General features: G+C 41.4%; 2 protein-coding genes across 3 annotated transcripts; one reads left to right on the top strand and one right to left on the bottom strand.

The window, feature by feature from the left end:
• Positions 1-469: 469 nt before the first annotated feature.
• On the bottom strand, positions 470-8,654 carry pdk1 (pyruvate dehydrogenase kinase, isozyme 1). 2 transcript variants are annotated; one of them, XM_044216759.1, is made up of 11 exons: positions 7,781-8,654; positions 6,225-6,366; positions 6,054-6,125; positions 5,738-5,922; positions 3,927-4,022; positions 3,730-3,807; positions 3,451-3,527; positions 3,260-3,358; positions 3,042-3,152; positions 2,241-2,354; positions 470-2,141 (listed from the first exon to the last, which is right to left on the bottom strand). In XM_044216759.1, exons 1-11 carry the CDS (start codon positions 7,887-7,889, stop codon positions 2,001-2,003), a joined length of 1,224 nt encoding a protein of 407 aa, XP_044072694.1. In that variant the 5' UTR covers positions 7,890-8,654; the 3' UTR covers positions 470-2,000. The 2 variants fall into 2 exon arrangements, with proteins under 2 accessions (XP_044072694.1, XP_044072695.1); XM_044216760.1 differs by lacking the exon at positions 7,781-8,654 and adding an exon at positions 6,984-7,653.
• A 200-nt stretch (positions 8,655-8,854) lies between these two features.
• nup62l (nucleoporin 62 like) lies at positions 8,855-11,385 on the top strand. The gene is made up of 2 exons (XM_044216758.1): positions 8,855-10,771; positions 10,883-11,385. The coding sequence occupies exons 1-2, from the start codon at positions 9,209-9,211 to the stop codon at positions 11,039-11,041; spliced, it is 1,722 nt and encodes a 573-aa protein (XP_044072693.1). The 5' UTR covers positions 8,855-9,208; the 3' UTR covers positions 11,042-11,385.
• The last annotated feature ends 263 nt before the right edge of the window (positions 11,386-11,648 follow it).

The following is an 11,648-nucleotide window of genomic DNA, read 5'->3' as shown; positions in this document are numbered from 1 at the left end:
AACACCACAGCAAAGCACAGCCTCAATATGCACCAAAGACATGAGTCGACAGACCAACAAGAATCTCAAGTAGTCGCAACAGAAACTCTACATTTTTAAGTTAGGTTGTATTAATTGCACTTAGTCATTGTCACTCAGTAATTAATAATGGATTATGTAAGGCTTCTGACATTTAATTTGTGTGCAATAATTTAATTTGTCACCAGATAAGCAGTAAAACTAAGCATCTTTTACACACGATGGACTCTTAAAATTATACTGAATATTCACTTTTAAAACAAATAATCAGAAATAACATTTTTCAGGTGCACTCCTCTTCACAATATGTCACAAACACTTGGCCTGTGTAAATTCAACTTTGTATTAAGTCTCAAATCAGTGGGCAGGAGGTCTGAAGCTGACCCTCAATCATTTGCAATAATTCATTCAAACATTTCCTCTAATGAGGTGTCACTCTGGATACATACCGTAACATTCCCACAGTAGCAATGGTTTTATTTCAATGCACCAAGTAAATTATGTTAGCATTCAACTTGAACAGCAGTCACTGTACTGTATCTGTGATCATAAGCAGCATTATATCTAGTGACACAAAGAACTGATCAGTTTCCATCACCATCCACATTTGTCACTTACATACAGATTTTTGACAAGAATCTGTTTGAGATATTTATTTCTTACTGAACATGATCCATACAGCATAACTGCTTCAGTGTAACATGGAAAATATAATGTATAGCTTATTTAACAACAACCTAAATACTGTATTTTGCTTTTATACTGTAAGTGACAATACAAATTTGCAGCACCTTATTTGGAAATTAACTGAGAATTTAAGAAGACAACTAAATACACTGCAAACCCAATAAAACGTGTCACATATTGAATTTAAATTATTCAGTTTCCTTGTCACATACAGTAAAACAATAGGTGCAAAATTGCTCTTTACAGATGGCAAATTAATACTTTTTTGATCACGTTGCTGTATACATGTCCAACTGAAGAAGAAATGCCCTAAAACATTTTATTCAAAGACTTTTCAGTAGATTTAAAAACAAGCAGCAACCAACTGTGTAACAAGTTTTCCTTTTCTTACAAAGTATCCAACTTCACACGGCGCAGAAGAGACGCGCAGAGCTGAACAACCTCTACACAAACAGACTGTAACAGTTGAAAGGTCAACTTTCAGCAAAATAAAAGCAGCTAAGCAATTAAGAGAGCCTTAAACCAGCAGAGCGACTAACTGTAAAGACAATTTGTCAATACAAACACAGTTCATACCTTAAAGGATGAGCTCACCCAAATTACAAAAGCACTTTTCCTCTGATCCTTCACGCTATCTAACCATGCAGATAGTTTCAGTTAGTGAGGTTTTGAGATTTCCCATGCTGAGACTTGGTTACATGGAATCAAAGCGTCAAAAAATGATATTTCGTTTACATGAGCTGATTTTAGTTTATCACAGATGTATAGTTATTTATATGTTGGTTGTAAAAGAACAAATTGCAGTACAGAAATGCCAAAATATGTTCGAGGTCATTTACATAGTTTGTCCACCAGAGAGCACTGACAGATACGTCAGCTCAGGACATCCTCACAATTCTTTAATAACCATATTTAAGGGATCCTTAATGAAAATGTTTGTGTTATGTGATTATGTTAAAATAAAAACCTAATAGCGGCCAATATGTTCAAATATCAATAATACTATCAGCCTCAAAAATCCAGTATTGGTTGGGCTTTCCATAACCCTGGTCCTGGTTTGTGCCACTCATTAACATTAGCGGAAAGTACAAATAGGAGTAAGTTAATTGAGGGCTGTTGCACTCCAAAATCTTCCTCATAACAAAACTATTGTTCTATGTAAAATATATGCCACTAAAACTTTGTTCTTTTACTTTCTGTACAAAGAAATCTCAACTGATAAATTACCATTACACACCCACCAGCATTCATTTACAACAACCTCTACTTGCACACTTTACCACAGCCATTTGGATCTAGAAACTGCGAAATGTTGTCATGTCCTTGGGCTCTTTGCTGGGGACACACCAGTCGTCGGCCTCGTGGATCGTCTTGTAGTGTTTCCAGGCTGACTTGTTGTACACGGGAAGCCTCTCGATGGACTCTGTGGAGAGTGCCTAACAGAAGATTGAGAGAACAAAGTTAAAACGGAACGTAAATAATGCATGCGTTGACGCACACACACACACATCCTATTAATGTAAAAACTCAATTACTCGAATGTAGATGACAGCATCAGTTCCATAACCCTCCAGAGAGTACAGCTTCAGGTCCCCTTGAAAGTAGCGGGCATACAGTCGAGAGATGGGCAGGCCGTACCCGTAACCAGCCTAGACAAAGACAAAGAGTTCATTTGTCCGCCCTCAACACAACCAAAACACAAGTGAAGTGTGAAGTTAGTCTGGCACTGGAACAAAATGATGATACATATTGATTATTTGCTGTATACATATAACATGAACACGAGGCAAAGTTACAGAAACATTTCTCTCTCTCTTTGAAGCAATGTTACAACAGGAAGACCATGTGATACAATTGAAAACTCTGAAAAGAGCGAGTAAGTGGGTCAGTTGTGACTACTTTTTGTCACCTACTATTTCAAAAGGTCAAGAATGAACTTTAAAGCTGAACCTTTAAGCCAACTTGGACGAGCCACTGAGCTCGCATTTCAACATCTCAATGACAACTGAGCAAACTCCATCCACTCATGAGGACTGTCTAACGCGGCCGAAAGCTCTGGAAAAAGCTAGAGCATGGACATTGAGTTGGGACTGTTTTGTCATCTAATTGTATAGTAATTTCAGGAAAGAGACACATGGGTGGCGGTCTGCAGTGAAAAAGGCCTACACCTGGTTATATCACTGATTCTTATGTTTTGAAGCGTGGTGGAGAATGTCAGAAGACTGATTTAAGACTATGATGGTGCCAAATACAAACTGGACAAGTCGAGAGCAAAGTGGGCTCACATCCATCCACGTGAATTCACACACTATTGATCATCCATCAGGAATACTGACCAGAGGAGCGGCGCGGGCCCCGTCGATGCTGGGTCGAGGAGCTGTGGAGTACGTGTAGGTAAACAACCTGTCAATCTTGCGCAGCGGCACACCTCCTCCACGGTCACTCACCTGAAGAAGAACATATGGTCTGAACAGTGTCCTCATCCAATAACTCCCACAAACCATACAAATCACAAAGAGGACAGGAATGAGTCGTGAATGCAGCACAGTTTTACCCTGACTGTCAGATCTTCACTTCCCAGAGCGACCTGTGTATGGATAGCAGGATACTCCATGGCATCGCCGTATAACTCCATGGTGGCCCGCATGGCGTTCTGCAACAACGAAAGAGTTTAACTTAAGAGAAAGGCAACATATGAAAATGTAAAACTGCATCATGTAAACCAGCTGTCCAAGCAAATCCTACCTTAAAAAGTTCAAACACCATGTGATACAAATGAGATGGAACGTAGACCACAGTGATGGGCTTAGCCTGCTCGGTGGCTGTCAGGACAAACAGATGATCAAAGATTAGACAAAATTTCATCAGATATGGTTGGATTAAGCAATTCATAATTTTGTATTCATTAATATTGCAATAAGTGTGACATAAAAACCAAATGTGTATGCTTGTAATGTACATCATTAAAAGTTTCTGTGTCACTGTACATATTTTAATATGTACACTAATATCCAAACAAATTACCGTAGAATTCCTCCAACACCAGCTCAGGAGAGTTCATGTAGTAGCGGTCACAAAGGTTTCGTGCATTTTCATAGGCATCTACGAGGAAGAGGTTTGTTTTTGGGAAAGAGCACAAATGACACTTGAATACTTGAACGGCGACATATTTGAGCATTCTGTCAGAACATGTTGCTCATACCTGTTGGTGACAATCTCACCTCTGATAACCTCGCTGACACGACAGTGTGGATCAATGCTGCCAATCTGTTTGGGATGTGCTGGGTTCACCTTCACCTTCCCACCAAAGAGCAGAGCTGGAATAAAACACGCAGGGATGGGACCATGCACTACAGTACACAGTGTTAATTATTTAAATGATAATACACCGGTATATTTCCCAGTCGATTCTCGATTAATTAATTGTGTCGTCTATAAAACGGTGAAAAATGCCCATCACACAATTTCCCAGAGCCCACGGTGACGTCTTCAATTGTCTTTCTTTTTCTGACCAATGGTTCAAGACCCAATGATGTTCAATTTATTGTCACATGAGACAAAGAAAAGCTTCAAATCTTCACAACTGAGAACCTGGAACCAGATAATGTTTGGCATTTTTACTTTAAAAAAATAAAATTTGATTGGTTGTAGACCTGAGTCATAGCAGCAGTCAGATTGTGAGAATTTAGTCCTAAATTTGTGGCACTGTCAGACGCAGGTTGTCTTCCGTCGCCAAAATCTTCATGATTGTCAACTTTCATCTGGGACGGCCCAAAATCCCACATTGTGCTGGGGCCTTTAAAAGTCATGTATACTGTACATCTGCGCTAGCAAAGACGTACAAAGAGAAACATTAAGGTTTTTAAAACCCCTAAAACCATATTCAGACTTAAAAACGCAGCATTTAATCAGCAACTGGAGAGTTTCACTGTGATGTTGTACTCTTGTGTTTCCTGCTGATGCTATTGCCTGTAAATAAGTTCTCTCCAATGATTCTTACAGTCTTTGTCTTGTAAATTGTTTTGTTTCCCCCTGCCTTAACTGGAAACCCAAGTATTTCATGTCAGTAACATCAAAAGAAACAACAATACGGTTGCCAGACAACAAGACCTCCATATTATAAACATTATAAATTATGGACAGCAAGAAATGAATTTGCATATGATTATCCATGAGTGATAAACCATACGGAAAAAGTAAAGTTGACAGAGTCAAACCAGCTGCCATGTTCATTATTCCAACTAATGTAATATCCCTAAATGTTGTTCTGTAAATATTCATGAGCATTTGTAACTCCATGATTTATATCACAAAGTTTTGTGTAAACCTTGATTATGCCCTTGGTGTGTTCTCTTCTTTTCTTTTCTTTCTCATAATCTAATCATAAACATGTTAATCTTGTTTCTGTACTTTCTGTTTTGTTTTATCATTATGCTTATGGATTGCTCCTTTGACCTCATTGTGTTGAGTTGGAAAGTTTTTAACTGAGTCAGGCACACAGCAGGAACTGTTTCTCTTTTAAACATTCCTCTGCTGCCCTTTTCCTGCTAAAAGTAAAACACTGAGGATAAAAGTAATAACAATTACATCCCTAAAATAGACTGTAAAATGATTTCCAAAAAGTATTGACACAGGGCATCTTTTTCCAAAACAAAATGCAGGATGACTATCTCTTTGCCCTTTAATGTTAAACATCATTCAAAGGTGTAGATACGGTACACGTCATTTCAAGTTCATATGAATGTGGCGACACCAGAAAATGTCTCCGGGTGTGGTCTGCCGATTCCTGGTTCACTGCGGCAGTGACACTAAAAGGTTTTGTTCAGAAAAATATGCCTCTGGTTTCCTGTTAGTGGAGCAGCCTGGCTCTTTGTGACAAATACACACCGAAATGTCAAAATATCTTCGCAAAATGAGCACTCTGATGTTGAGTGCCTCGACTTCCAAACGACTACAGCGCGCTGTTAACACGTTATATTATTCATGACAAAAAGAGATGACCCTTTTATTAAGGAGAAGAGAATCTACTCACTGTGCTGGTTGAGCAACATCCTGATGGATATCCTGCTCATGTAGAAACGATCTAGAAAATACTGAACATTTTGGCTGACGACTGGGTCTGTGCCGTAGGTCTCCTTGTACTCCACAACTCCCTGAGCCATGGTGGGAATGACATCATTGTGCCGATTTCTGATTTTTATTACCGCATCTGTGAAACTAAATAAAGACACAACGATTACGACAAGGCGTTAAAAAAAAAAAACACGGGATAGGATGAGCTATTTCACTGAATGAAACATCATAAATATAAGAAATAAACTGCAGTGCGTATGTTTTGATTTACTTACTCATATGTGACTTTCTCATCATCTGCATTTTTGTCTTTGAACTCAAGAATCTCCTGAAGACTCTGCATGTACCTGCACATGAAAAAAAAAAATCATCAGTCAATTTTGCCGAAACTGGCATCGGAGTAATTTGAGCGATAACTAAGAAAAAGCAGAACAAGACCTGCATACCAGCCCTGGACCAACCGGACAGATGGAGTCCTCAGTAAGTTGTCTGGCAACAAGTTGATCTCTTTCATGATGTTTGCCAACCTCACAGGTAATTCCTGTCTGAGGAAGGCGAATGATGTTTTCTCACATGCATTTTCTGAGCCTGAAGGGTGTAAATACATACAGAAATATGAGAATTCGCTTGTGTTATTATTTCAAAAAAATAGTATGGGGGGCAAAAGGAGTCACAAAAATGATTTATCATTGATGCTGTTGTGTTTTCGGCCTGTGCTGCCCCTTGGGGTGGATGATAGGACACTGTACACAATGAAACAATATACATTTGTCTACTGTAACAGTTTTTGCCACACAGTTTATATACTGTGGTAGCTACCCATAGGCCATTGTGGGCAATGTTGCAATTTAATGAGCCAGGCCACTTTATGCCGATATTGAATTTTTATGAATTTTGCATGTCTGTAAAAGCAGTACCTTGCTTTGTCAGGTATCTTATTTGCTGGATCAGCCAAAAACAGACATTCCAGTCTGGTTATTTTATCTATAAACAGTTTATAATTCATTTTTACAGTAAATTTACTACATCATGATATACAGTATATCAATATTGTGATATAAAATACATGTACCATGATAAAAGATTCTTTCGATATCCCTAGCTGCCACCAAGGCTACATTAAAAACTCGGCAAAATGCACAACTGCCCCAGACCCTCAGGGCTATATAAACTGAAATGACCAGGGCCTTAATGTGGCATTTTACCTGATCTGGAGTTCCTATCTTGCTGCTTACATGTGTGCATACTCCTTGGTGCATTTTGTGATCGACAAAACTACCACAACTAACTGACCCACAGCAAACATGGGGTATGTGTTTTTCCAGTTCAGTCAACAGGGGTACACAGCTCATTTCTGGCCCAGGACCCAGGAGTCACCCCTGGCTTCCACAGATAAGATGGCCCCTGCCCTTTTTGTCCTGTGTGCAAAGCCCCTTTTCAAATGGCAAGCCAAAACCTTAAAGGGATAGTTCACCCCAAAATCAAAAATACATATTTTCCTCTGACCTGTAGTGCTATTTATCCATCTAGATTTTGGGGTGAACTGTTCCTTTAATGTCTGAATGAAACTCGCTTTCTTATCTAGCTGAAGATATGCCTTAATTCAGTGTTTCCCGACTCCTCAAGGGGTCACGAGTTGCATATAAAAGGGGTTGCCTGTTGATTAACGGGATAGGATTAAAAAAAACAAACAACTTTTTCCTACAGAAAAATATGATTTTTATGGGAGATGGACCTTTCTCTAATCTTTGCATTTTTCTTGTGAAATACTGTATGGTTTCATCTCCTCAGGCCTAAATTAAACTAAATTAAACAGTGTGAGAAGGGATCATGATTTGATTGAACTGCTCACAGCACATGGATATGCATCCTGTGAGGAGAGGTAACAAGTACTTTGCATTAAGTGATCACAAGCAAAAAAAGAGTTGGGATCCACCGCCTTAAATGCTACAAATGTAGGCATCAAGACTCTAGTGTTGATAGTGTGTGTACCACCTCTTACCAAAATCCAGAAACTGCTTCATTGAAAGAGGAGAGGGTGAAAATTTGGAATAATAGTCAATGTCCTTCCCTATGGACACGCTGCTCCTCAGAAACCTTAAAATCCTCATCCTGACAGGTGCAGTACCAGCTCACTTGACGATGTTGTTCAGTCGGTGTCACGGATGGAAATGGTGCTAATTAAGATTGATAACGAATGGCAGCCACAGCACATCCACGCAGTTAACTCAACGTTAGCTAATCTATGTTGACATTAGCTTCCACGCTAATTTAAGCAGCTCGCAAACACACTCGTGGAATTAACGTTCTATTATTAAATGATTTGATAGATTGTGTGTATCCATAGTCACCGCTGCTGTAAAATATTTCTGAATAGCTGAACCCTTAGTGGTGGAAATGTCATGTCAACATGGGAAGAAAGCTGTGCGGGAACCTAGCTAGCTAATCCAGAGAGTCATAACGATGTCAAGAGAGAGACATAAGTACCTCCCCACTGTCTTTAGAAAAAATGTAGTCTACAGTCTTTAAGGAGAACAGTAAACATGGGAATTGTTTTAGAAAAATTACATTTGTGAATTAAAGAACACAACATTTACTATGAAGTAAATCTTTGTGTTCTTCAATGTGAAAATAATCAATCCTTTCGAAAGTATCGTGTATTTTACATTTAGATTCGTTTGTTTCAGTCTTTAGCTTTTTTTTACTCGCCACGGTTACAGATCGTTTTAAACAGTGTTATAATATTTGACATTGAAAGCAGGTCAATATTATCAGATAACTGTATAAAACGACGTCATTTTGTAGGTGCTTGAGCGAAATAGTCCGTTATTTCTTCTTTTTGACTCGGTTGGCAGCTGGCAATCTGGTCGTATTCTGCACGTAGAGCGGATTTGTTTTGGTATACTCAGTACTCTTTGGAAAATAGGGTAAATATTTCCCTGAGGTCTGTTCGTCAGGCAGAAAGCTGTACCAATCAGATTTCGGTTTGGGTCTTATGGGGACCGTGGTTGGTCATTGGATCCGTCAATCTTAGCAAGAGAGGCGGGATTTGTGTGCTGGCAGACAAAACTCAGGGCATCATTGCCATTGGGTCCTAACTGCCGTCATTTCCTTTAGTCAACTACAGAAACGCCTGCTTGAAGAAGTACGAGGCAGCGGGCCACGTTTTTGTGAAGGATGTGTTGTTAGTTTTTGGTCACCGTCTTGGTCAAGGTAATGTGAATAATCCTGTGATTGACTTTATTCACCGATAACTTCCGGAAAGTGATCGTAGGAGAGAAACTGTTCCTCGGTAACCTCAGTTTAACCAACTTGTAGTTTTGACCCGCCAAAAGCCACAGAGAGGTTCACCGAGGAAGTGACCATTTTGTACGTACGTAGTTATTTTCGATAACGGTATTAACGTTATTTTTATCCTCCTGGGAAAAAAATGAGTGGCGGATTCAACTTTGGGCAAGCCTCCACGGGCTTCGCTTTCGGAGCTCAGAAGACCACAGCCGCAGCCCCCGGCACGGGCTTTGGGATGACAAGCGCCACACCTGCGGCTCCGGGAGGGGGCTTCTCATTCGGCACTGCACCTCAGGCCACCTCCAACCCTACCGGCTCTTTCAGCTTTGGCACCCCAGCAAAAAGCACAGCAGCCGCCGGAGGCTTCTCTTTTGGGACCCCGACCACCGCCTCCGCATTTGGCATGGGTGCGACCCCTCAAACCACAGCAGCTGCAGGGCTGACTTTAGGCTCCATGGCAACTCCAGCTGCGGGGTCAGGGTTCACCCTGGGCACGGGTTTGACTGCACAGACCACCGCTGCCGCCCCTGCAGGAGGGGGCTTCACCTTTGGGACTCCTTCTCAAGCTCAGCCCCAGTTTACAGCACCACCACCAGCAGCTGCAGCACCACCAACAACAGCTGCAGCACCACCAACAACAGTTGCAGCACCACCAACAGGCGCAGCAACAGCAATCACAGGGTCAGGTGGCCTCTCATTCGGAGGGTTCAGCTTTGGAGCAACCAAGGTCCAAGTGACCACAGCCGCACCGTCAACTGCTGCTGCTGCCCCAGGAGGGGGCTTCAGCTTTGGCACCAGTGCTCCCTCCAACCTCACCCTGGGCACCCAGTCCCAGCCAGCCTCCACCGCTGCAGCCACAACAGGTGCGGGTGGAGGATTTCCCTTTGGGATTAAACCCTCATCAACCCCAGCTCCTCCTGCATCGACCCAGACAGCCCAAGCTTTAGGCCCGTCTCTCTTTGCTTCACCTATCTCTACAGCTGCCACTGCCACTGCAACAGGTACAGGTTTTACTTTGGGTGTAGCTCCAACTTCAGCAGCAAGCACTGCCGCTGCACCAACCACAGCAGCTGGTGGAGGTCTGTCTTTTATGCTCAAACCTCTGGGGGCAGCTACCACCACCTCCACCCCTGCCCCTGCCCCTGCTGCCACAACTGCAGCTGCCACAACAGGGGCTGCTACAGCCTTTACACTGGGGCTCAGACCTACATCCGGAATAAGTGCAACAACAACTGCTACAGTCACAACAATCACTACAACCACTGCTCCGCCAGTGATGACCTACGCCCAGCTGGAGGGTCTCATTAACAAGTGGAGTCTTGAGCTTGAGGACCAAGAGAGACATTTCTTACAGCAGGCAACTCAGGTGAATGCCTGGGACCGCATGCTGGTGGAGAATGGTGAGAAGATCACAGCCCTGCATAAGGAGATGGAGAAGGTGAAGCTGGACCAGAGGAGGCTAAACCAGGAGCTTGATTTCATCCTGTCCCAACAGAAGGAGCTGGAGGACTTACTCTGCCCGCTTGAGGAGTCGGTGAAAGAGCAAAGTGGAACCATCTACATGCAGAACGCCGACGAGGAACGTGAAAGAACGTACAAGCTTGCAGAGAACGTGGACGCACAGCTGAAGAGGATGTCGCAGGACCTGAAGGAGATCATCGAGCACCTGAACACATCCAGCGGCCCAGCAGATACCAGTGACCCAGTAAGATGAGACCGAATTTTAGTCAAAGTCGACATATTTTTGGCGCTTTGGCATTTATTGTTGAAAATTAAATTAACATCTGCCTCTCTCTGTTTTGTGTCTCCTCCTCAGCTTCAGCAGATCTGTAAAATTCTCAACACTCACATGGATTCACTTCAGTGGATTGATCAGAACTCGGTTCTTCTGCAGAGAAGAGTGGAGGAAGTGTCCAAGTTGTGTGACAACCAGCGCAAGGAGCAGGAGAAGACCTTTCGTTTAACATTTGACTGATCTGAAATAAAAATGCTTACACGTATTCTGGCATAATGCTAATTTTGGGAGGGAAGTCGTAAACAGGGAACTCCTGGTTTGTTTGTTTTTTTTTTGTTTGTTTGTTTTTTTTTTTTTTTTTTTTTTTTAAGGGGTCGAGATGTTTTGGATGCAAAACCAAAGCATTTATCACAATTCCTGTTATCTTGCTTTTTCCCCATCGTTGTTTTGAGTCGTTTGGGCTGCATAAAGATTGATATTTTCAACGCAATAGCTTTTATATAGAGTAGTGGAAATGATAATCTGTTCCCATGTAAATGCTATGTTTGTTCTAAATAGTATGATTAAATAAATCTCACAAGTAAGGCTCTGTTCTATTGGTTAGCAAATAAGCTTTACTGCCATTTATTTCAGCGGCATTGGTAGTCACAGGAAGACCTTTGTGCACACGTCCTATGTCCCTGTAACAGTTGCATTATATCAAAGCTTTGATAATATCTTATTTTAAAGAGATGTGCAGATGGAATTAGTTTTTGCTTTTATATAGATCTGAAACAATTGCTTAGTCAATAGACAAAATAATCAACTAATTTGATAATCTTTAAGTAATTTTTTCTAGCAAAAAAGC

The sequence above is a fragment of the Siniperca chuatsi genome, linkage group LG12 (assembly GCF_020085105.1).
Source record: "Siniperca chuatsi isolate FFG_IHB_CAS linkage group LG12, ASM2008510v1, whole genome shotgun sequence".
NCBI classification, from domain to species: Eukaryota; Metazoa; Chordata; class Actinopteri; order Centrarchiformes; family Sinipercidae; genus Siniperca; species Siniperca chuatsi.
This window is presented reverse-complemented; position numbering and strand designations above follow the sequence as displayed.

Coding starts and splice junctions, on each gene's coding strand:
- pdk1 (XM_044216759.1), bottom strand. CDS start 7,889: ATGAGGATTTTAAGGTTTCTGAGGAGCAGCGTGTCCATAGGGAAGGAC. Junction 3,528..3,729: donor GGTGTTGGAGGAATTCTACG/GTAATTTGTTTG, acceptor TTGTCCTGACAG/CCACCGAGCAGGCTAAGCCC. Junction 2,142..2,240: donor ATGCTGTCATCTACATTCGA/GTAATTGAGTTT, acceptor ATCTTCTGTTAG/GCACTCTCCACAGAGTCCAT.
- nup62l (XM_044216758.1), top strand. CDS start 9,209: ATGAGTGGCGGATTCAACTTTGGGCAAGCCTCCACGGGCTTCGCTTTC. Junction 10,772..10,882: donor CAGCAGATACCAGTGACCCA/GTAAGATGAGAC, acceptor TCTCCTCCTCAG/CTTCAGCAGATCTGTAAAAT.